General features: G+C 40.5%; 3 protein-coding genes across 10 annotated transcripts in view; 2 read left to right on the forward strand and 1 right to left on the reverse strand.

Annotated features, from left to right (window-relative positions):
• Positions 1-52: 52 nt before the first annotated feature.
• LOC135112104 (uncharacterized) lies at positions 53-5,336 on the reverse strand. Its single transcript, XM_064026081.1, has one exon. The coding sequence runs from the start codon at positions 4,296-4,298 to the stop codon at positions 552-554; it is 3,747 nt and encodes a 1,248-aa protein (XP_063882151.1). The 5' UTR covers positions 4,299-5,336; the 3' UTR covers positions 53-551.
• A 158-nt stretch (positions 5,337-5,494) lies between these two features.
• Positions 5,495-14,038, forward strand: LOC135112105 (large ribosomal subunit protein mL63-like). Its single transcript, XM_064026082.1, has 5 exons — positions 5,495-5,609; positions 9,274-9,319; positions 11,457-11,528; positions 13,135-13,246; positions 13,843-14,038. Exons 1-5 carry the CDS (start codon positions 5,510-5,512, stop codon positions 13,984-13,986), a joined length of 474 nt encoding a protein of 157 aa, XP_063882152.1. The 5' UTR covers positions 5,495-5,509; the 3' UTR covers positions 13,987-14,038.
• A 4,102-nt stretch (positions 14,039-18,140) lies between these two features.
• LOC135112106 (forkhead box protein K2-like) overlaps positions 18,141-25,815 on the forward strand; it is a 52,294-nt gene continuing 44,619 nt past the window's right edge. For 2 of the 8 annotated variants that reach the window (XM_064026083.1, XM_064026088.1), the window contains exons 1-2: positions 18,145-18,799; positions 25,092-25,277. In XM_064026083.1, the coding sequence (XP_063882153.1) occupies positions 18,444-18,799; positions 25,092-25,277 (542 nt within the window). In that variant the 5' untranslated portion in view covers positions 18,145-18,443. Of the gene's footprint in view, positions 18,800-25,091; positions 25,278-25,815 lie in introns of all 8 variants that reach the window. The other 6 variants (XM_064026089.1, XM_064026091.1, XM_064026085.1 and 3 more) reach the window with 5 other exon arrangements.

Raw genomic sequence — 25,815 nt, forward strand, 5'->3', positions numbered from 1 at the left:
CAGTACAGGTGACAGTTGGCAGTACATCACATAATAGGTCTGTGTAGAGAAATTGAAGAAGACACACTGGAATGAACGTTTCTCGGTATACTTTATATTGTCACTCTTATACTACAGAAAGCAGATTAAGCTCCATTTTAAAACATCAGTCACAGGTTATGTTTATATATATGGCTGCACACACACACAAATACTTAACTACAGATTCACCCAGATGCAGAACATTTTAATTGTTGAGGTGAGTTTATTTGTTTAGTCATATTTTATGAATATGTAGATTTCTCAAGAGGCTGCCGCTCTGTCGGTGAAAGCTTGTTCAAATGTTGATTTCACCTGTGTGGCACTTTATCAAGTATCCGAAGGTTATGAAGAGCGTCTCACGGCCAGGACAGCTTCATGGTGGCTCATGGATCCCAGTAAACTGATGAATTTGTAAGATCATGTTTGCAAGGGCTCTGTATGAACACATGTATGAACGTGATAGCACTTCATATGTCTGAAAAGTGTGCCTTCACATTATACTAGGTTTATTGTGGTGGTGTAGTTAGACATCACTTTTCACAATCCATAGGCTCAGGGGACTGGCTAGGAGCCTTAAGGGCAGCCTCATGTAAACGGTGAAGATGCTCAAGACACTGTTTTTCGTCCCCCTCAGCAAGTAGTGTGTTGCTGCTCTTGCGGCGGTACACCAGCTTTTGACTTAAGTGTTTGAAACCTCGTTTTCTTGCCCAGTCAGCAGGAGTCCGGCCAGAATCGTCCTCAGCTCTCAGATTGCTGCCTCGTCGAATTAGTAGGTTACACGTGAGCTCCTTACCCTTAGAGGCTGCTCGGTGTAGAGGTGTCATGCCTGACTGAGAGACAGCCTCCATTGGTGCTTCCCACTCCAGCAGAATTTTCACCACGCGGTTGTGTCCTGCCTGGGCAGCAACGTGTAGTGATGTGTTGCCAACCACATCTCTTATATTGATATCAGCACCAGCAGCCAGAAGCAGTCGCACAATGAGGTCGTGGCCATGGTGAGCAGCTCTGTGTAGGACTGAGGCACGGGCTGGCCAGTGTAGGGCCAGAGGCAGGAGCGTATTGGGTGATGCGCCTTCTCTCAGGCAGTCATCCACTGTGCCCGCACACCCAATCTCTATCCCTTGTATCATTCTTACCGCTATAGGGATATCAGTGGAAGGAAGCTCTACCCTTGTTCCTATGCCAGAATCACGCCGAATTTCTCGGGGAGTTCCAGATACCAGTCCTATGTACCCCAGTTCCTTTGCTACATCATAGGCAGTTTCCCCAACTTTGTTTTGTAGAAACAGGTCTGCATTGAAACGCAATAAGGTCTGGGCAACTTCCACATGACCATGAGCCAGAGCCATTTGCAACGGCGTGACTCCCGAACGATTGATGGCATCCACGAAGGCACCGCTGTGTACTAACTGAACGATGGCTTCCCCATAGCCACCACGAGCTGCCAGATGAAGTGGACTGTTGCCCAGGTCTGTGCGTGCATCCACATCAGCCCCAGCTGTCAGCAGAGCTTGCAACACGTACAAAGCGCCCTCCCTGGCGGCCCGAAGGAGTGCTGGGGTGTTGCCACACTTAACATTTGGATCTGCACCAAGCTTCAACACCACTCTCACTTTCTCAGCATCATGGCACAAAACTCCCTTGACCAAAGATTTGTTCAGCTCATCCTGGGACAAATTATCATCCTTCACCACTTCAGTGTCACGAGGCTCCTCCCATTCATTGTTGTAGCATTGATCTACAGCGGCCATCAGGCATTTCCTCAGCATGTCCTGACTGAAACTTGGTCTCTTGCTGCCCTTCCTGCTACATAGTCTACTCGGATGATCGAGGCTTGCATTCCTGCTCCGTGTCCAGTGACCGCTGGCCTTCCGAGAGCTGTGCCTCCTCTCCATCTGGTTTATCGGGGGACTTGCAGCTTCTGCCTCCTCTTTACTTGCCTGGCGACTGACAGTCGCTGGTTTGGTTTTCGGAGGGATTGGGGGGAGACTTTCCACGGGTGGGAGATTCTCAGTAGTGTCCTCATGGACGGGTGTTTGGTCAGGGATGGGGCTAGCCTGGCGTGGGCTGGGTGGGTAGGGCTGCAGGTGTACCTTTTTACCCCCATGTCGAGCCACCAGGTTGTCCGTTTTCAGCCGCATGAGGGTGTCAACACGAAGCGCAGACTGAGGCCAGGTCGAACTTTGTTGCGTCTCTTCGTCTGTGTACAGCAGGTCACGGGTTGAGATCCTTCGTAGTGGTGAAGTGCTCGTGTGTGAAAGAGGTCTAAGCATAGCTTCACCACCTTTATATATAGGCAATGACGCATTCTCAATAGCTGTGGTTACGCAAAACCGTGCCCCAGCACCAGCATGTGACAAAGAAGAATTTATTACACTTTCTCCGTTTTGTTTTTCCACCTTTCTGGATGCTTGGCGATTAGTGTTTGAGGTCGCATATTGTATGGCGGGTGGCGTCGAATGCTGCTCTGGCGACGCTGGTAAGTCACGGGGCACTGCAGCATTGTCATTCTTCTTTTCTTTGTTCCTTCCAAACTCGAGGTACACTTTATTGAGCGACGCAATGTGCTCCCGGAGGTCAACAGCAGTGTTCGTCACGGAGTCTTCCTGATGGCGTGAAAGTGGAGGCATGCAGCTGGGATGTGGAGACATTTTGTTTCCACTTCCAGGAGAAACAACCTTCTTCTGTTCAGTGTGCCCATTCGTAAAATTAACAGAAGTTACATCTTGCTTAGTCTGAAGGTCTTGAGTGATGACTGTTGCTTCTTCCCTGATCTGTATTTTTATTTCATCTGGCTCAGCACTGCACGAGACTGTGCTGTGACATTTTTCTGAGGTAATCTCCATCTCGTCTCCTGGTGGTGCATCATACTGATTTCCATCATTGTCATCATAATCACAGACATCTTCATAATAATCATCATCTTCATTATTTTCTAGGGTGTGTAGGAAACTTGATTTATGATCAGTACAGTCTGGCACGTCTTGTAATCGGTAAGGAACACTGATTTTTAATTCAACATTAATTAAGCTTTGTCTGGGACTATCGCGTGTGTCTTGGGTCATGTTGATTGTGCTGCTCACGTGTACGTTTTCTCTTCCCAAGTATGTGTTAACTGTTTGCTCTTCCATGCTGAGGTCAAGATGATTGTGTGAAGCATGTTGGGTAGTGACAGTGGGAGTGAGGGTGGCGGTGTGAGGATCAGTGGTGGTGCTAGTGAGATTGGGACTGATGTTTGAAGTAACCTGGGAACTTTCAGCAGGTGGGTTTGTTGAAGTAGAGACGACTGCCGGGATTTTGGAGTCTGTCTTCTCACTGGGAACATTATCAGTGTCTTTCTTTCGACGCTTGATTACGAACTCGAATCCACTAGCACTGTTAACTTGATTGTTTCGTGCGTGAGGAGCATCGCTACCATCAGACACTTTTCTCTGCTTGGGAGGTTTGCTGTAACTCTGGATTGGTTTATTGAAAACTGGCAGGGGAGGCCTGTCTTCTTGTTTACTACCATATTCTTGGAATGAACTTCTTCGTACATGTAGAAAATCTTGTGTGCGTTTGACAATAAGCTTGACGTGGGTGCTGCGCACTCTAGGACCCTTGGCGTACGTGGTTTTCTTTCCTGCTGAGCGCTGCACCAAACTCTGGAGTCTATCCTGCAGACCTAAGCTGGGCCTATCGATCTTATACGTTTTGTCGTTAGAAAGCATCTGGACAATCTTCCGGGTTTCTTCCTTCAGGCTGCTTTCCGTCTGTTTCTGAGGGAGGAAATCCATTAGGAAGCGGCGTGCCTTGGGTTTTTGGTTATCCAGACCTGTAGCACAAAATCCTCCTTTGCTTCCTCCACTGAGTTCTCTCCCATTTGTAACACTAAATATCCCTCTCTCTGGAAGTTTCTGTGGTAGTGGTTTGTCTTGAAAGCGAAAAAAGGCATGGCTTTGTCCCGCGTCCTCATTCCACGTGTAATTGGTATGGCTGTAGCCTCCATAGGGTGGTGTGACATCGGTCCTGTTATGGCCGTGTGTGTCAACATCCTGCGTTGCCCAGTGGCCATCATTACAAACGTTGACGCTAGTGGCAGGTGTCTCAAGTGCATCATGAAATTGTTCACTCATACCGCCTTGGGCAGGCATGGGTGGCACTCGATTCATGGGCAGCTGGTCAGCAGCATCAAAGAACACTTCTGGGGAGCTGGAGCCACTGCTGAGTGTAGCCGACTGAGGCGAGGCGTCGCCGGGCTGTAGGAACTCTTGGAATGTTGGGCTCGCTGCTGACATGTTCAGTCTGCCCCTCGCGGTGAGCCAAAAGTCCGACGGTTAATGTAGCGGTGAGGGTCACTTACGGAGGCACCCACGGAGATCGCAGAATCTTTCTTGCCCCTGATACAGCACACCCTACCTCGTGTCAGCGACAAGGACACACAAGGAACGCCGGACGAGGATGAGGAGAGGAGTGAAATTAATTTTTGTTTTCAATGATGAAGGAAGGTTGCAGTGGCCTAACTCCCTGACGATGGCAAAGGGAGAACAAGCAAGGGCTTCCGCCGCAACTCAAACTGCCTCACTGCCCTGCTGGGTGAGTCACTTATCTCTCACTGATGGGAAGATTCATGTTCTTATGAATTATTCTTTTTTTGACATCGTAAAAGTTTGTTCCTGAAGAAGTTTGTTGTAGAAATCATTTCAACACCAAACCTCTCCTTTCCGTTTTTATATGCGGTTCGTGCTTGTCCTCTCGACTTCGAGGGACACGCGGCGCCGGACGGGCGGCAGTAAGCCCTTCCTCAGCACGGCGAGAGGCAGACTGACCCGGTACGTTTATCAGGCTCCCCTTTCGTGTGTCACCCCTTCCCTCCTCTCATTTGTCACCCCTTACCTCCCCTCGCCTACCCTCCCTCTCTTGTCACGTCCCGTTCTTTCCACCCTTCCTTCCCTCACACCACCATGACGCTCTCGCCCCTTTAAATCTCTCACTGCTGTCCCTTTCTCAATCATTGCTCGAGGCATTTACACCCCCGCACACGTGTTTACCCTCATGTCCGCTTACGTTCTCTCCTCCGTCTTAAAATAAGGGTGAGGTAAAATAGAAAAATTACCATTAAGACTAATTTAAAACTCATTGTATAAATCCATAACAGCTATAAGTAAAAGCATGAAAAGGTTTGTTTATCACGACGCGGGAAAATGTACAAATGCTGCCAATAATGAGCCCTCAAAGCAGACATGAATCACTTAAGTAACTGACGACTTCACTTGCTTACACCCGCATACCTTCCACGTCAGGACGAGAGAGGAAACAGAGTTAAAGAGATAGACAGAAGAGAAGAGCGGAATGAGATGCGACCTTGATATAACAACGTCTCTGGCACTTAATGTCCGTGAGGTATTTCTGCAAAGGCCCCGCTAGACACGGATGGGAGGGAAGGGAAACGGGAGGGGTGTGGTTATTATTAGCACAGCGGAGCGGGGAGGGGAGGTGAGCTTGCGTTATGCCAGGACTGTCTGCTAAATCGAGGGTGCCAAGTATCTTGTTATTGGTACCACTTTTACATCAGGGAGGGAGAGAGACGCGACCACTGGACACACCTGGTACGTTTTACCCTCACCTACCTCGTACACACAGTATAGTGATTCATTTCAGCTTCACTACGTCTTGCCAAGGTACAGTACAGTCAAGGTCAGTCAGCAGCATACACACTCACTTCCACCGTACTAAGCGTTTTTCTTCAGTAATTTGGTCCTCTGATCTGCTGAGAATCTCTCAGTTACCAGACACTCGAATTTTGAAACACTGTGCTGCTTCATAAAGATTCAAATAAAAACCAGTTTCAAAAGTCACTTAGATAATAAGTCGTATTTTCATGGATGTAATTCCTATTAATGGTGCAGAATTTTTATTGAACTACTACTAGAAATATGAAAAAAACGCACTGCATCCCCACTTCCACTAGGAGCCTGGTGAGAATAGACTATTATGACGCCAAAACGTTTGAAAATACCATTCATAGTCAGTTGTTGCTTCGGACGCAAAATATTCAAATGATTTTACCTTCGTGACGCAGAAAATGCTTTGGGTCCTTTGTTTGAAGGGAGTCGAGATTGTTATATTATTAAAGATACAGACCCCTTTATTATTATTTATTTATTTAAAGAGTGTTTCCAAAACTCAGAGGTAATTAGTTGGGTTCTCTCTCTCTCTCTCTCTCTCTCTCTCTCTCTCTCTCTCTCTCTCTCTCTCTCTCTCTCTCTCTCTCTAACGAGATGCGGAATCCTTGTTAAAATATCACGAGGATCATGAAAATACCATTGAAATCCAAAATTACTCCCATGAAAGCTAATTTAAAAGCGATCGAGATTAAATTTGGTGATGTTTGAGAATGAATCTCTCAGATGGAATGGTAGATGACTGGAACAGACTCAGTAATTATGTTGTTAGTGCCTCGAAAGATTATGTAGAATTTCCTATTTTCTAACAACATAATTTCCTTATTTTTAAGAACTCGATTAGTTAGCCAAACAATTTCACTATTTTACTTTACACAACTTAACTATTATCAAGAGAGAGAGAGAGAGAGAGAGAGAGAGAGAGAGAGAGAGAGGCGAAAATTAAGAGCGCTAAATAACCCGAAATAAGCTACACTAATTATGTATTTTACCTTGCCCTAGTTGTTAAGGTGTCAGCAGACGTCATCTAGCTCAGCCTCTCGTGCTATCGGGCTCAGGGCCAGCAAAAACAGGGCACCAGTGTATGGAGTTGAATCAGACATTGCTAGTGTTGTGTGCGTGCCAGGACCAAAATAATACGAGTTACTGGCTCATTGACGCAGGTGACTTCCGGTATGAGATGCGGTAGTAATATATAGCTATATATGTGCTTCTTGTCCTCTCTCTCTCTCTCTCTCTCTCTCTCTCTCTCTCTCTCTCTCTCTCTCTCTCTCTCTCTCTCTCTCTCTCTCTCAATTATTCATGCACAAAGAATTCAAATATAGATAAGAACTCCACTTATTCATGGTCTGCCTGGCTGCTCATTTCACTTTATTTTTTTTTTCTTATGGTTTAGGCAGGGATTTCTGCTGCAACTTTTTTTTTTTTTCTGTGAGGCTTGGACAGATGACCTCGTATATTATTTGGGGGCTGAATTGATCGGCCCCTGCCCTTGGTGGTGCAGGCTGACTTTTAGAGTGACGCCTTTGCAGACGTTCATCCAGCTCCTCCAGAGCTCCCTGATGCAGTCGCCGTTGAAGACAAGTTTGGTAGGAAGCAATATATATATATATATATATATATATATATATATATATATATATATATATATATATATATATATATATATATATATATATATATATATATCTTGGGTAGGAAGCTTGTTGATATTCTTCGGCCACTTACCAATGGCTTGAAAGGTGGCCTGGACAGCTTCCGCCGGATTCAACCTCGGATCTCCGAGACCACCACGTCCGAGCAATGTTCTCTGTATGGGTACTGTACCGTGGGTTCAGGAAACCTAATAAGAGGACCTCTTAGACATTGGTTTGGTGTTTGCACATACAGGTACACCGGGAATGCAGCAGGTGTATTTTCGGTACATTTTCTATCTTTGTAGCTGCCCCTAACGATGCAGCCCTTTCATTTTTTTTTTTTTTTTTTTGTTTTATCTTACCACTACACCTTCGTATTTCCTGTGTCTCATGGAAGGCAACTAAGAATTTTAGGGCTCAGCGAGAAGATTAGGATTCCCTCTGTTACTCTCATTCCACGATGAAACAAGTCGGTGATGTGTTGTCTTGGATACCTATGTTCAAGGGAATCTCAGCTTAGTATGTATATAGATATTATAGATAATCACATTTATTTCATTTGTTTTATTTTATTTTTTTCTTTACGACTATAATAACTATTGAATCTGGAAAAAAAAAAAAGCGTGTTGGTGGCAAATAGAAATAACTGAAAGGGTTGAAAACTCTCATACGTAAAGACTGATTAATTCATAGGGAAGGGAGGAGAATCTGTGTGATTAGCAGGACTTCATAGACTTAATGGTATAATCCATCAGCATTCCTTTACAGTTAGACACGCCCCTTTCGTTTTCCTGACGTATGTTTTGATATTAGTATTTGTAACATAACTTATATATATATATATATATATATATATATATATATATATATATATATATATATATATATATATATATATATATATATATATATATATATATATATATATATATATATATTTGTACTATTCAACTAATGATGAATTTTCTGGTGAATTTTTTTTTAATTCGTGACTAGATATATTATGAAAATCAACCTTTATCAAATATCCAAGGACAAAGACAAATATCCTATAGAAAATTATATTAACAATGATTTTTTTTTTTTTCTTATGGGCTGCTCCATGCATACTGCACATCTCTGTGTATCATGTGTATTGTAGATGCTCAATAAGAGAGATGGGCGATGACACTTTAGACTCGTTCATTTACAGCTTTCTTATTTGCTACAGTGAGGATCGGCACCAAGAAGAATAGCAGACTGGATATACTGTATAATCTCTCTCTCTCTCTCTCTCTCTCTCTCTCTCTCTCTCTCTCTCTCTCTCTCTCTCTCTCTCTCTCTCTCTCTTTCAGGAACATCTAATTACTTGTGTTGTGGTGACTACAACGTCCTTTTCACGAAACAAGTTGCAAACCAAAGAAAGGATGTGTATTAGTTCCAAATGTTTCCTTCGATTCATTAGATTTTTTTTTTTTATCTTAAGTGGACCCTATACGATCAATATTATTGACAATATATTGACTATTTTTATTGTGCAATAAAATACCAAACTCTTTTTGATATCTTCAATATATTGTGTCATTCTTCAATACCGCCCCTTCACTGTCAATAATATTGTACAATAGGGAATATTGCGCAATAATATTGATTGTGTAGGGTCAGCTTTACTGATCTGCTTCTGGAGGATAAGCTAGCCCTCACCCTCCAATGACACACTCCCGGGACCATATTTTGGTGTAAATTAAACTACATACCATAATTTCTCAGTTGTATTTCTTATACATTCCTTGCCTATCAAGTGCTTAATTTCTACTAACATCACATGTGATTTTTTTTTTTTTTCCGTAGGCAAAATGTATTAAAAAGAGAAGTAGTCTTTATTGTTTTAGCGCATCTTTTTATTCTTATTATTAACATTGAGATTCACAATTAAAGCACAAATTAATTACGGCACTCCTGAACTCTTTTAGAAACCCAGCAGTCGGCGCGACGAGTGCAGGGCGCCGTCTGCTGCAGGTAAACATTGCTTGGAGCTGCTGCGGCTGTTACATGTTTCTGCATAATTTAGTTTGTATTGTGTAAAAAATATTGTTGAGCACATAGCCATAGGAATTGGAAGAGGCAGGACTGCTGGAACTTGTAGAGACAGGTGAGGCAGTGAGCTCTGGCGGTGTGAAGATACTGGGCCTCCACTTGGATAAGTACAGCACAAAACCATCCCCGTAAATAATACCGATAGATCACATCCTAGGGTAATACTGCAGCTTCATACACAGCACGCTTGGGGCCTGGTGGGAAAGCGAAGTTTTAGGAGGGGGGTCAAAGTAAGCTAAATTTGGGAAACCTTAAAAGGCTAAAGAGAAAACACCACTTTTTGGGAAAATCCCCCAAAAATAGTCAACAAAGAGTATTCGCGTCCCATGTCCCCCGCTATCCTAACCGGTAAGATTGCAGCTGAACACATTACATCCTATTTTCTTTTTTTCCTTCTCTATCCCCAACAAGCTTAGGTTTTAGGCTGGGAGAAGCTAAATTATGCAAAATTTTGACTCGCCAAAAAAAGTCGTTATTTCTCGATAAGAAGTCCGTTCCCCCGTTTTCACCTCCAATCCCCTAACCTCTCAAACAAACTTGAGAGCCTGTGGGGAATTGGGTTTTTTTGGGGGGATGAAAAATAAGTGAAATTAGGGCGTTCAAAAATCTAAAGAAATTTACCTTAATATTTCGAATTTCCCTAACCTATCCTAGCCCCTAGACCCTCCCTGCTTGGACGTTAATCTAACCTAGCATAACCTAACCTAGCCAATAGGGCTGTGCCTCCCCTGGATCCCCCTCCCCAACTAGGACATTAACCTAACCAAATCTAACCTGACCTAGCATAACCTAACCTAATCTAACCTAACCTACCATAACCTAATCTAATCTAGCATAACCTAACCTAACCTAGCATAACCTAACCTAATGAGGAACCTCAAAAATTATATTGTTATGCCTTACCAGTGTGGAGTGGAGATTCTCAGGGTGATGGAGGTGGGTACAGTTTGGCAGCTTCCTTAATAAACACATGGAACCTCTTCCTTATGTTTGTATATTGTATCTTAACCATTGCTGTTGCTAAATATCTCAGTGACTTTTTTTCTACTGAACACTGGTACTGTTCGCTTCTCCTCCCTCCATTGGGTAGCCATTTTAACAAATGACAGTGAGCCTCTATCAGAACGCCTGACACGTTTCTTAAACAAACGAAAAGTGTAACTGAACCTTCCGTGGAAAGTCATAATTGGCAGCCTTAGGAATTGCCTCATGAGTGGCAGCGAGTGATTGGAGGGATCAGTTGTACAGATACCATGAAATCCTAATATGCGGCTACCCACAAATCCCAGTTATAAACAACAGACAATCATTTCACTGTTTAATCTTGACTGATAAAGAGCTCACTGAACTTAGAAAATATCAAATTTCTCCACACTCGAGTGCTATTACAGCCATACTAGACACGTGCCCCACAATTTTTTTTATGTTTATGGCAAGTTCACTGAACATTTCTCCATGACATGTGAGTTTCGTGCTTGTATGTAACACGGACATGATATCCAGATTAATAAAAAAGTCTAAGGAGGAGATACCATATTTTGAAAAATGGGAAACTCTAATCTAACTTAACAGAACCTAACATAACTGGGGGACCTTGGAATCCCCTTAAGAACAGTAACTTTGCCCCCACTGTACCCCCTTGAAAGGACACTAACTTAATTTTGCTTAATGTAACCTATCCTAACCAAAGGGGCAAAGCACTCCCCCCCCCACCAACCCTCCTTAAGAACAGTAACCTAACCACATTTTTGTGAGAGTTCAGTACTGAAAAATTTTACTGCTGTGGGCTAAGGATTGTAAGTGCAGGACATTGCAGGATAAAGATAGGTATCTGCACAGACCTCTGAAAGAGTCTTCACTGCCTTATTGGAGCTGGGAGAGATAGAAGGAAAATTATATTGTAGACAATATACTTCTAAGCCCTGTAAATGCTTAGGCTGTCTCTCCTTGCTAATATTTTGGAGCAGTTTTCAAACTAAACTTAGTCTGTAGTCACAGCTCTCCTTGTCCTATTTGTGTGTGTTCAGAGAAAATGTTGTAATTAAAAAATTTTTTTCAGAAACCTTGTCAACATGAGACTTGCACTGGTGTTGCTGCGCAAAAGAATGCCCAATGGTCACATACATACTGGGTAAGAACATTTTATTCTCCTTAACAATAAATACAAATACTATTACAACACTAACTACTTGTATTATATTGTGAAACTCTCATTACTATGAAAATACATTGTATGATTAAATGTTCACAAATAATTACCTTGGTACAAATACTGTCACATTCAGATTCATGGGAAAGCTCAGAGCAAGAAACTGAGAGACAGTTTAACCAACTTAAAGAAAACATGAAATGAAGAATGGAAGCAAACTGCCATTGTTCTCTCCTCATTCATATTAACATTAAACAATATAATCATTATGTTTACGGTTTAGAGTTGTGTATCTTGGTACAAACAGGTATAAAGGTTTAATTTACATTTTCCGGATGGTAGCATATAGGCAGACTATCTAATCTGTATATATTATGTAACTTTCAGTTGAAAAATCCCCGTTTTTAAACGGTGGGATGATAAATTGTATATTTAAACTTATGTAGTTGTGCTTTTAAGTAGTGATGTGCTCAAAACAGCAATGTATTTTCATGAACACTCTTGAAGGAAAATATTAGTTATTTGTAGTATAGCTCATATTTCCTCTCTCTCTCTCTCTCTCTCTCTCTCTCTCTCTCTCTCTCTCTCTCTCTCTCTCTCTCTCTCTCTCTCTCTCTCACCAGCTTATTAGCCTTTACATTTGAGACCAAGTTCTAGAGCAGCAGTTCCCAATATTTTTCAGTTTAATACCTTTTGCGCATGAAGCCTCTTACCCACATTCATGGCACCTCATTGTTAACTTTATTGTGGTATCTTTCTTTGATGTGCCAAAACTTGCCACATCACCCACAGGAGGAACCATTGATGTGTTTCATTATTAGCGAGAAAGGAGGAGTGATTGATGAAGAAAATAGCTGGCTTTAATGTGAGAGGGATGTAAGGTTTAGGAGCACAACAGTGATTGTACTTGATATGGATGAATGGAAAGTAGTGAATTAATAAAATGGCAACATGACCTATAGCACCTCAGTAGGAGGCTCCCCTGGTCCAGTCAGGTAAACCAATTCCAGTGCCAGGTTGTGAGGCAGAGACACCCAGGCATGCTGCACATTGTGGCTATTGAGGATTAGCTCCTGAGGCCTAAAAGTTAAGATGTAAGAGTCTGATTGTGAGCATGAGGGTGTTCCTGTGGACACTTTATCTTGAGCACTTGCCTTTGCAGGTTATGTTTGCAGAGGAAGAGTGATAGATGATATATTATTCAAACTTAGGAAATAACACTGCTAATTTCATTTATGAATGAAAAATGCTACAGAAAACACCATTGAGCAAAATTAGCACCCAGTTATTTACATTTTCAACCTGGTTATAAAGTTATTTGATAATTCCTTTGAACCTTGTGTTCACTACAAGACAGTATGAAGAGACCCAAGTTAATAGTTGTGACTTAGTAATCCATTATGGATGGAGCACAGGTGAAAATGGTTCTTATTAGGTACATTACAAGATAGTAAATAGCTACTGTCAGAAAAGAAAGGCTACAAGTCACACCATACCATTTTGAGAACATCCCTTCTAAGTTCCTCAACTCTTGTAGTAATGTGGAAGACCCATGTTCATATAATTATGATATACTTTTATGTTTCAGCAAGCACCGTTTATATCCGAAGGTGACCAAAATGGATACAGCAGACATGAAAAGACGACTGGAGATTGAGGAGCAGAACATGCTTATCTTGAGATACCCGTATCTCACGCTGGTGGGTAGCTGAGGGTGCTGTTGTGTCTGGGTGTGCAGCAGGGGACTTGAGATGAGATATCTTGTAGGTGCCTCAGCCTGTAGTATTGTTGATAATCTTGGAGTGTTATGATGTCTTTTGGAAATTTCTTTATGTAAAATCTTCTGTGAGTTGTTTTTCTTTTAAAATTTAATGAGTAATTTATCTTATTTATAGTTTTTCAGATGTACTGAAATTGACAAGATGTTTGAAGATAGTGTGAATAATATGTTCTCATTTATTTATCTTTGAGCTAAGGGTGTGAATGATGTGTGTATTAGTGTGTGGTGATTTATCTTTGCCATCCCCTGTGGGGATCTCTGTAACGTCAGTATATTGTGTAAGACATGTAAATGAGTGAATTGTGGTGGCAAGATGAAATGGGATGAAATGTAAGTACTTTATTTCTTGTATGTTTTGGCTTTTGTCTTTGATACCCAAAAAAGGCAACAGCTGAAATGTAGGAGAAATAAATTACTTCTGCTTCATCCTGTGTTTTCTCTCACCACCATACATCAGTATATTCCTGTAACTCTTCAAGCAAACATTATATTGATGCCATCTTCTTGCTTTTGCAGGATCAGTCATGGGGTCACGCGCAAGCTCTGGGCAAGGGAAAGGCATTTTGTGATAAGATGAAGAATTTTTCAGAAAAGTGGCTGCCTAATGTCACCATAGAGGAACGATTTGAAACTTTAAGGAACAAAGACATTTGGGACTGATGTGGCTGTGGCATGTTAGATTTGTGATAATAAACCTGTAAAGTATATAGTATCCCTAGGATTTTGTTACCTTTTTTTGTGTGATACTTTTAGATTATGACCTTGAAGATCAGCCATGTCAGTTATTCTTTTGGTAAGTTAAACTGACCTAGCCTGTTGTTACTTAACATGACCAGCCTAATAAAACAAAACCTTAATGATATAAAAATTAGCTGGGATGGCTGATTTCAATGTGATTCATTGTAATGTGTTGTTTTCTGTAACATGGGTTGATCTTAAAGGGCTGAAAAGAAAAACCTTGAGAGGAAACAGCTAGGGATTGAACCGTTGACAGAACACTCAAGGTACAGGACATGTTACCTGTTAGGTCATCATGATCACCATGGCAAGATCATCTTAAAGCAAGAGACCAGATGTGAGTTGGGCTGTTGATGCTTTGTGTGGTAGCAAGAGAAAATTATATTTTGTGTGTATGTCGTATGATGTCCAGGTTTGGCTTTGCTTTGCAACATTAAGACAATACTCTAACTTTCCTATACATGACATTTCATATACTAGTCTCCATATCAAAATGACTTTCTTATCATCTTTTACACCATTTCTATATCTAACAGTATATTCCGTATACATACATACACACACATAACAACTCTATCTCCCCAAAAAAAGGGGGATAGCCAAGACAAGGCATAAACTTTCATTCACACTGATTTGCACCACTCTGTTATTCCCTTAGGACCTGACAGAGAAAAGAAGTACTGCCCCGACTGTACGAGAATCAGTTGCACATCTTATACAGTTTGGTCTGCAAAGACTCCTTCATAGCAAGTACTCTCCCTACCACACTTGCGTGAGACCATCAGTGTGTGATGTCATGGGACAGTGTCATTCCTCTCGCACTCACACCTGCTTTCCATCCGCTTCTGTCACACACAATCATTCTGCTTTTGCCCAAGTGCCAGTCCTCTTTTCTTTAATGCTTTCTTCACACTACCTGTCCATCCCTTACATCATTTACATGGCATACCTCATAAGTTCATTCCTCTTACACTTGAGCCTATCATCCTCCATTCTCTCACCATGTCTAAACCATATCTGCACACACTGCTTTGCCTGTCCTGCCAAGTCTCTCAATACCTGTTCTCACTTTCTCATTTCTGACTGTCCTTCTAAGTTACTCCATACATACTTCTTGGACATATTCAAAATCTTCATATCTGCTACTTACATACTGCAGGTCTCAGCACTGTACAGTATAGTAGGCAGTCTTATCCCTTCATACAATATTCTTTTTACATTCATTCCATGTGCCCTACTCTCAAACAGTCTTTTCATACCTCCTAACACTTTTCCTGCTTCCTTCACCCCAGCTCTAACCTCTGTCTCTACTCCTCCATCCACTGCTACTGCCAATCCAAGATATTTGAAACAATCTGGCTCCTCCAGCTTCTCCTCATTTAGCCTTATATTCATTCTACTAACTGTCCATGGTGCACCTTACTACTTTACTCTTTCCTTCATTAACCTTCAATTTCCTTCTATACACCTGTCCAAACTCCTCTATGAGCCTGGGTGATTTCTTGGTATGTATCTGCTACCAATGGTATGTCATCTGCACACAGCAATTGACTCGCACTCCATTCTTCACCCTCTTCTTTTACAAGATCCAATCCTATACCCAACATTCTAGGATTAACTACCCTCACCACACTATCATAAAACAATCTGCCTAATATAAATGTATCTGCCACATAGTTACTTCTTGGCTAGATACTTGAAACTAGTTCAATTCACTTTCTCGTTTTCATGGTGATTGACTGAGGGACATTCCCTCAAACACACCCACACACACTAGTATAAGCTGCAGCACTTAGCTTAATGACAGCAGATGAATTTAAAGGGGTTGATTGACAAGGCTGAGGAGTAAGTGAATGTTTATAAATGTGATTGTGATTGTATATATTGGCACCTTGTCTCAGGCATTCCCTTTAAGATTGTCCTTCTTTATGCATGATGGTCTAGTATGTAGACAGATTAGCATGGAGCTCAAATGATGTACTGTACACATGTAGGGTCAAATCTAACCCAAGTCCAGATGGACCTTGGTGGTTATTTTGGTATTGTAAGTAAATATGTGTATGAATATGACATGTTACCAACATCTATCAGCAAGACATGATTTACATGAGTCATGCCACAGGCTGATGATTTCCACTTGTCACGTCACCTGTATTGTTACCCGTGCCATCACAGGGATTCTGGCTGAGCGATGTGTTACAGGGAATGGACATGAGGACCTTGAGAAAGGCATTATATACTGCAGAGGAGCAGCACTTTAAACAAGCTTATAACACAAATCTACCTCAGTTCCATATTTAAGGTAAGGACCCATGAATGTTATCTCTTATCACAACTACTAGGTTTTTGTTTTTGTCCTTTAGTTTTAAGTAACATTCCATTTGATTGTGATTGAAATAAATCAGTTTTTAAATGACATGAATTATGAATGTATATGTATGTAGATACTCATAACTGGTACCATCTTTATGGAGATGCAGGGCTGCAGAGAAAGAAGAAATGAGAATGGAAGTAACTGAATAGATTAATAAGATTAATTCAGTAAGAAAAGCACTGATTGATTTCAGCCTGTAATTTTCTTGTATTTTTTATTATTATTATTATTTTTTTTTTTTTTTTTACACTAGAATAACACAAAATCCCCTCTAAGTATAATCACACAAGCTTTTTATTTCTGTGTTACATTAATTTATTTGGTTTGTATTTTTTATATGACTGAGTCAAGTTCGTTCAGTCCCAACTTCTAGAGCCAAGTTATCATATGTTCTTTAGATTAATTAATAATTTCATCTGGTAATTAATGCACTCCAGTGACCCTTTGGTTTATATGAACAAATGCATTTCCTCACTTCCTCCTCCTTCTCTTCTACTGATGAGTTTCTTGTGTCTCTTCATGTTGGGCTTCTTGGTTAATCTTCTACAGCAATCTTCTCTTTTTCAGTAACATGTATGTACACCACAAGTGTGTGTGTATGTGTTTCTCTCTCTCTCTCTCTCTCTCTCTGATAAAATACTAATTAACCATCATTATCACTGTTGTCTTTTTCTTCTAAGCACTGAATGGCAAAAGTCCCTCACAATCTTTCCTACCAAACTTCCTGCTTTCCGTCTATTTCAGGCCATCCCTGCAAATTTTCTTATCACTATACTCTGAGCATCGTAATAAGATATTTTTGTCATATACACACTGATCGGAGGTATTCAGTTATCTACCAGTTTTAGGCACTGTGGCGTCATTTTTGTTTCTATTAGCTAGTTTAGATGGTTGATATATTACAATTTTGAATAGTGAAGCTTAAAACCCATGGAATTATGGTGAATTTTCCATAACTACTAGTTTGTTCAGTTTTATCCGCAACAGTTTAACACATGCCCAAGGTAATTAATTAATGGGCACAGTAGAAGTGATATCCTACGTGCATCTACTACAGGCGACAAGTAATTCACCTATGTGTGGCCTCATCTTATTATGAAAGAGTGGAAATTTTGTTGTATTTGTTTGTTTGTGGGGCTGCTGAGTATTTAGTAAAATTCTGAATTTGAAATAGTTTACCCAACGTCGATTTTATAAGGCTGATCATTATTAACTTTTTAGCTGCATATCTTCTAGAAATATTAAGTAAAATATATCAATAATTCAATAATAAAAAAAAAATATGGCACGAAAAAGGCTAATAACATTATTTTTGCTTATATTATATACACAATCCTTTGGTAGCATTTGTTGTTATTTGTTGTTAAGATTATATATGCTTTTTGTTTAGACGGTTGTGTGATGGCTGTTAATAATTATCACGGTGAAAAGGGAAATTAAGGTGAATGAATAACGCTGTATAACAGTAATACGTAATCCGTTAACGTCTGCTTGGGAACAGGAAGAAAAAGTTGTGTAAGAAGACATCAAATGTGGATAATATTTGAGATTATTTACTCCAAGTTGTAAAAGTTTCATGATTTGGGAATTAAACTCAACGATTTTATTTATTTGAAAACAGTTTATGGTAACATAATACTGCGTATTGTAATGCAATATTTTTCCAAATATAGAAAGCCGTACAGTATTCAGGGCGCCACGTGACGGTGAAGAGCTGCAACTTTACAGTAAAAAGCTGATCTCCGTCATCTTCCTTGAATTATTGGGTATATTATTAACAAACTGAAGTCTTATAGTCATCAGGAAGCCTTCATTTGTTCCTGGTGGAGATTATCGGAAGTATTTGTTTACAAACATTGGAATGTAAACAAAAGTGTCGCCAGGCGAGCGTGTTTTGTCGGCGTGGCGGAGCATTGTGGTAGTGTGGCGGTGTGTGGTGTGGTGCGCACGCGGGGTGAGTGTGTGGCCGTGTCGCCATCTTCACCGGCTCGCAGGTCCCCACACGATGTCGAGGGGGCCCGACCAGCATGCCTGGGCCCTATTAGCCCTCCAGAAGTCGGCGCCGGCCTCTCCGCACCGCGTCCCCGCCTGGGCCTCCGACAGGAAGGGCACTCCCATCGCCAGGCTCGAAGGCAAAGAATTCGAATACATGGTGCGTCAGAGTCGGGTGGTGATCGGCCGCAACTCCAGCAAGGGCGACGTGGACGTGAACATGGGCCACAACAGCTTTATTTCGCGTCGTCACATTGAAATATACTTTGAGACGCCTCACTTTTACATGATCTGTAACGGCAAGAATGGCGTGTTCGTGGACGGTGTGTTCCAACGCAAGGGCGCGCCTCCCCTCCAGCTGCCTAGACAGTGAGTACCTCCTTATCTTACGTTATTTGAGGCAGGTTTAAAGTGAACCAGTGGTATTTTAGAAGCTTAGAAGGCAGAGGGATGGGTAAAATGTGGCATAGGGTTTTAGTGTTAGAGAAGAGGCTGGTGTGGGTGTCAATATCTTATGTAAACATTGTGGTGCAGCAGCGGGGAAGGTTTGTTTTGATTGCGATGAGGCAAGTGTCAGCACACCCACACCCACACGGTACACTGGGGTGACCTGTACCTGTGTAATGACCTCCCTTGCTTCAATATACTTATTGATTTGTTGCTATTTATAAGGCTGGAAATGTCAAAATTCGGTAGGCGTACTGATAGGTGAAATATGAATTATGGGACAATGAATGAATATATATGACAGTTTTTATACCCAGACACTTGTTAATATATGGCATGTAGGACATTCAGAGTTAATTTGTAAAGATAATGTATTATCTTGTAGGTGTTTAGTACAATGAGTGATAAGTAAGCTGTGAACTGGGAACAATGAAGAGTATTAATGGTTGTTATCTATTTCCTGCACATGCAATTATCGTGGTCGGTTTGGAAAGCTAATGTGTGAATTTTGTATTGTAATTTTTATCAGTTATTTTTAGTTTGTGAAGACATTAGTGTTTTTCTTGTTATGCCTGACTTGATGTTGATTAGGATGTAGGTTTCTTCAGCAAGTCATATTATTTTAAGGATGTTATTTTCAGTTTATTGTATTCAGTTTTACATTTGTGCTGCATTTTGATTATGTTCATTGTGCTTTGATAACAAGTCATGATGATAATCTGTATGGCCTTGTCTGCACGTCCAAAGTGCTGTGTGTGTGTAGTTACCTGACCATTTGATGGCACATGGAGGGAATGGTCATAAGACATGTAAAGGATTCCTGCTTTCTTTATCCTCATTTTCAAACCAAAGCTTAATATTATGTCTATGTGCACAATAACAACCTACTTTCATGCCCACGCTCTTGAATCTTCCAAATATTCCACCTTCTGGCTACAGTTATAGAGTCACTCAAACTAAATTTATCTGTGTTGTTTATCTCTCACATAACTCCTCAGAATATAAAAATTTGACTACTTTACTGCCAAAGTGTAAACACTGATGCTTCCCTTTTGTGGAGATCTCCATTCTTGGAAACTTCAGTGTTCACCACCTGCTATGGCTTTCCTCTCCCTTCACTGACTGACCTGGTGAACTTGCCTTTAACTTTGCTATCCTCCATGAAATAGAACAACTGGTGCAATATCCTACTCGTATTTTTCACTGTGTTGGAGATACAACCAATACCATTGACCTTTTCCTAACCTCTAATCCCTCTGCTTATGCTGTCACCCTATCTTCTCTATTGGGCTCCTCTGATCACCTTGCATCTGTATCTTGTTCAATCGCTCCAATCCCTCCTCGGGATCCCCCAAAGCGGAGGTGCCTCGTGTTTTGCCTCTGGTAATTTGGTGACCTGAGGAGGTATTGCTGATTTTCCTTGAAATGACTACTACTTCCGTGTCAGAGACCCGTCTCTGTGTGGTGAGCATATAATAGAGGTGATAGTGTCTGGTATGAAGGTGTACACCCTCACTTTGTCAACCTAAACCTTCCAAACCTTGGTTTAACACTGCCTGTTCTCATGCTATACATGATAGAGAGGTAATTGAGCCTTCCATCACCCAAATCTCATGTATTTTATATTTCTGCTCAGATTCCTTCATTAACAGAAAGTGTCAAAACCTTTCAAGATCTAACTCCCCTCGTGACTTCTGGCACCTAGCCAAAAACATCTCCAGTAACTATTACTTCATCTTTCACTTCTTTATTTCAACCTGATGGCACCACTGCCATCTCATCTGTCTCTAAAGCTGAACCCTTTGCTCAAACCTTTTCTAAAAACTCCACCTTGGATGATTCAGGGTTTGTTCCTCCCTCTCCTCCACCCTCCGACTACTTTATGCTACCCATTAAGATCTTTCATAATGATGTTTTCGTGTCTTCGCTGGCCTTAACCCTCTGAAAGCCTATGGCCCTGATGGGGTCCCTCCTATTGTTCTCCGAAACTGTGCCTCTGTGCTTGCATCTTGACTACTCAAACTCTTTCAACTCTGTCATCATCTACCTTTCCTTCTTGCAGGAAATTTGCCAACATTCAGCCTGTTCCTAAAAAGGGTGGCCATTCTAATCCCTCAAACTACTGACCTATGGCTTTAATGTTATGCCTCTAAAGTTTTGTAAACTTTAACAACAGGAAGATTCATAAACCTCAATCACTTTACATCCTTCTATCTGATCACCAGTATGGGTTCTGTTGAGGCCACTCTACTTTTGATCTTGTTTTCCTTACTGAGTCTGGGTCATCTTCATTTAGGGATTTGGGTGAAGCTTTTGCTGTTGCCTAAGACATATCAAAAGCTTTTGATAGTTTGGCATAAAGCTTTGATTTCCAAACTAACTTCCTTTTGCTTGTATCCTTTTCTCTGTAACTTCATCTCAAGTTTCCTTTCTGGCCAATCTATTGCCCATATCTATTAACAGTTGTGTTCCTCAGTGTTCTGTCCTGTCATCCACTCTTCCTATTATTTTTTTCTGTGATCTAAAGCAAACTTCTTGTGCTATGGACCATTACACTGATGATACCATCCTGCATTTTTCCATGTCATTTTGTAGATGTCCAACCCTTCAAGAACTGAACAGCTCATGCAGAGAAGCCACAGAATGCCTAACTTCTGATCTCTCAAAAATTTCTGATTGGGGCAGAGCAATGCCTCAAATCCCTCAAAAACTCTATTCCTCAATCTATGAATTTGACACAACCTCCCAGATAACTATCCCTTCTTCTTCAAGGACACTTAACTGTCCCCCACATCTACACTGAATATCCTCGGTCTGTCCTTTACTTATAATCTAAATTGGAAATTTCACATTTCACCTCTAGCTAAAACAGCTTCTGTGAAGTTAGGTGTTCTGAGTGTCATCTCCACCAGTTTTTCTCACCCCCCCCCAACTGCTAACTCTATATGGCATGTGGAAAACCTAAGAAATTATATCTGCATTACACTGGGAAATAGGTTATATAACTAGAGGTTGGACCAACATATGCAGCTTGCAGTGTATTTACATTGTTGTTTTGCCTAGTTGTAATATAGTACAGGCCCTGACCTAGAGTGTTGTGGTCCTATGTCTGTCTTATTATATATATATATATATATATATATATATATATATATATATATATATATATATATATATATATATATATATATATATATATAATATATTCAGTTTTTCTTTATATTGATAAACTTTTTACCTTCATTGGTTTATCCCTTAATTCATCTTATATTTTTTTTTCTTCTGTGGGATTTGAGACTGGATATTATAGTGCAGCCAAGGAAGTAGGACTGTATGGAAAGTTAAGACAAGATTATGGAAAGAAGACTTGTATACCAATGATTCAGTAGGAAAATTTTACATTGGATCTAGCTTACTGCTGAGTTATAGTATTTTGAAGTAATGATAATAGTATAGTTTTTATTTTTCATGGAACTACAGTCATCTGTTTCAAAGATAATTTGGCAGAAAGGTACTGTAACTAGATATTAATAAACAACAAAAACTATCAAACAGAAGTTTTGACATGAATTAATAGTAATTACATGATTAAAACTAGAGACATTAGGGAGTAATGTGAATGAAGTACATATTATGATACGTAAGATTGCTTGAGAATCAAGTAGCTACTGGGTGACTAAAGAAAGTAAAAAAATTATCTGAGCTTTTAAGAATGAAAATAATTACAGAGAATGTAGAAGTTATAGAGGAAATGGTTACTTGAGTACTCCTGAGTCTTTTACTAACCATGTGCTTGATTTGTAAATATTATTGTATGTTTAATCTCACCCTTTGTAGGTACACATTGTTTTAAGGATAGGATTGCACTGACATTTTTCATTAAGATAACCACTATGACCTTAGGCCTCAGTTTATTGACAACATACATTCATCAACAGGTGTCTTCAGATTTAATTACCCTTGTGTCTCCTTATAAAGGTGTGCATTCCTTACATACCGAAAGTTTTTACTGCATTATTAATTGTGTAGGGGTTTTAGTTTTCTTTTAAGGTGTTTGCTGATAGAGAAAGCTAAGGCACTAAAAATAAAGTTTAGCTATCTCATTTTATTGCATTGCTCATATATTCAAAGGTAACGAGACAAATAAAGTCTAGTTCTCATTATAGCACTGCTCTGTAAATGAGTGGAGGTGAGAGAGGCATTCACTGTCCTGTGGAGTCATAGAGAAGGGCAGGAGGATGTAGACTCTTAATGAAATATTAATGATATGAGCAGGTGTGTAGTAATTGTTTATTTGGTGCTCAGTTGTTTTATATTTCATGATGGAATTCATTTATCTTGCATAAGTTATTCCACCATGGCAACTTATTCATGCAGCTTGTTTACATCAGTTACTGCATAGATAAAAAGAATCACCTGCACTGTTCACAGCATTGTCTCGGTGTAGGTTTTCACAAATGTGGTACCTACCATTCCTGCTGACCATGAACTTTTCTGTCAGCTTGTAGTTGTGTGAGGTCATTTATAAGGATTGTATTGAGGGCTCTTCTTATATGAACAGTTAGTATACCTTCTAAGTGGTACCAAACTTTTATCTTAAATATTACATTTGGCTGTGGGCTTTCTCATTGTGTTTACAAAATTATACAAGACCATTTATGTTACAATGCAATGGTTCTTATAAAATGTGCAGCAAATTTACCTCAGTTGTATCAAAGCTTGAGCGTATATTATATAGGTGCTCCACCATATGTGTGGTCAGAGGCACTAATGCATTCTTGCTTATCTTATCACACAGTTATCAGTACTTCATTTATTCTTTCAATGCAGTGGAAGATTTTGTTATTTTGTAGGAGTGGACATGGTAACAGAGGTGCTTGACCTGTCTCCGGGGTGTATGATGTATGTCCTCTGGAAGGTCACTTGGCTGGTGTGCCTCTGCATAGCAATACTGAGGAGAATGACATAAACTATGATATATGTATTGCATTGAAATATTACTTGCATGTATTGTTCAAGGAAATGACACAAATTACGATGCACTTGTGAAATAGGAGATAGATGTTACAATGAAACATTAAAGTGAACAGTTTTTTCAGTTTGTGATAGTCTTACTTTGTGCATTGTGTCTTTGTGTCATCAAAACTTTTCACCTTCCATCTTTCCATACTGCCTGCTTCTCTTGGTGGCCTTGATAGGTAAGATGATAGAGTACCCTATGCTGCACTGCATTTCGGTCAGATGCTTGCACTGCAGGGTCATGTATTGTCAGGCAGGAAGGTTGTACTGATTTAGATCAAATAACAGAATGCCTCCCTTTTTCTCTTCCTTCTTTTTTCTGATACCAAATGTCAACAAGGAGGGACATATATGGCTTGATTGCAGGGTGATCAGAACCACCGTTGCAACCAAACACACACAGCCTTTGTACCTCATTGAAAAACTGGTACTGTATTGCTTTGGGGAGTATGATTGCATTCCTTATTAAAACTGATTTTGTTATTACTGTGTGGCAGGCGTGTTTGGATTCTTGACTGACAGCTCTTTTGGTCTCTCCTAGGACAATAAATTGTGTGGTAACTGCTGGGCATTAGTTTGAATCTGCTCGTGTTATTGTGTGTCAGCAAAAAGTATTTAGATTATACTGTGTTGGACTGCAGGTATCAGACAAGTTTTGTGATGACTGTTATGTTGTTTGACATCATCATAACGTTACTCTACAGCAGCTTCATACAGTGTTGATCAGAGAGAGAGATATTTATGTGGTTTTTATCATTTTATATTTTTCCTCATTTCAGAAGAGATGTTTATTGACACCTCACCTTTTGGGCACTGGTTTGGTAGGAAATAGTTTTAGATCCTTTTTTTATTTATTTATTTATTTATTTATTTATTTATTTATTTATTTATTTATTTATTTATTTATTTATTTCTCTCTCTCTCTCTCTCTCTCTCTCTCTCTCTCTCTCTCTCTCTCTCTCTCTCTCTCTCTCTCTCTCTCTCTCTCTCTCTCTCCTATATTGACTGATAAGAGCACTAGGTTCATCTGTCCTCATTTTTGCAGCAGAGTTTGGAGATCAGATTTTAAGACTCCAACTGCATCAGAGGAAGAGAGAGAGAGAGGGGGGGGGGCCATCTTAGATAGCCTACTTTATGTCAGAAACTCTCATGCAGTACATCATCTCACACTTGGCATTCTCCTCGACCCCCTCAGGTGCACGCTAAGGTTTCCCAGCACAAACATCAAGATACAGTTCCAGTCTCTTGTGGATGACCTGGACCCTCCCCCTGCCCGGGTCCCATCTCCACCCAAGAGAAAGATTCAGCCCCTCAAAATCAACATTCCTGAACAGGACGCCAGCATCGGCTCCCCTTTTCCCTCCCCCACGGGCACCATAAGGTAAGTTGAAGCCTCTGTCTAGTCAGTACTTCCTTGGTTTTGTACCTTTCCTTTTGAGGTATGTATGATCCTTTGGTGTGTGCTGCTTCAGAAACATGAAAACTTTGGTGTATGATTGTTCTAGGTGTCATGTCCTGCCTTCAAGTCTGTGGTTTGTGCCAGTGGGGTTTCATGGTGTGTTCCATTTGGGAAAATATGTGATGTATTCATTCACATGTTGAAGTCTTTCATTTGGGTGAGTCTGGTGTAGTCCAAACAGCTAATTACTAACTCTACTTCTGTAGCCTCTCCTCATGCTTACTGAAGTTGTCAGGCATCAGAACTGCATGTGATTTTGAAGGACAGTGCTGATAGTGCTAGGAACATCCGAGGAGTTCAGAACTTTCCCAGCCTGTAGTTACATATTTGATCCTTAGAATTGTCTAGTGTTATTCATATGAAGTAAGACATGTCATACTGTCATCAATCATCAAAGAGTTAGCTATTACCTACAGTACTTAAGAGTGTCTTAAGCATATCTGAAGAGGGTGTTAAGGAA

This window comes from Scylla paramamosain, chromosome 23, assembly GCF_035594125.1.
Source record: "Scylla paramamosain isolate STU-SP2022 chromosome 23, ASM3559412v1, whole genome shotgun sequence".
NCBI classification, from domain to species: Eukaryota; Metazoa; Arthropoda; class Malacostraca; order Decapoda; family Portunidae; genus Scylla; species Scylla paramamosain.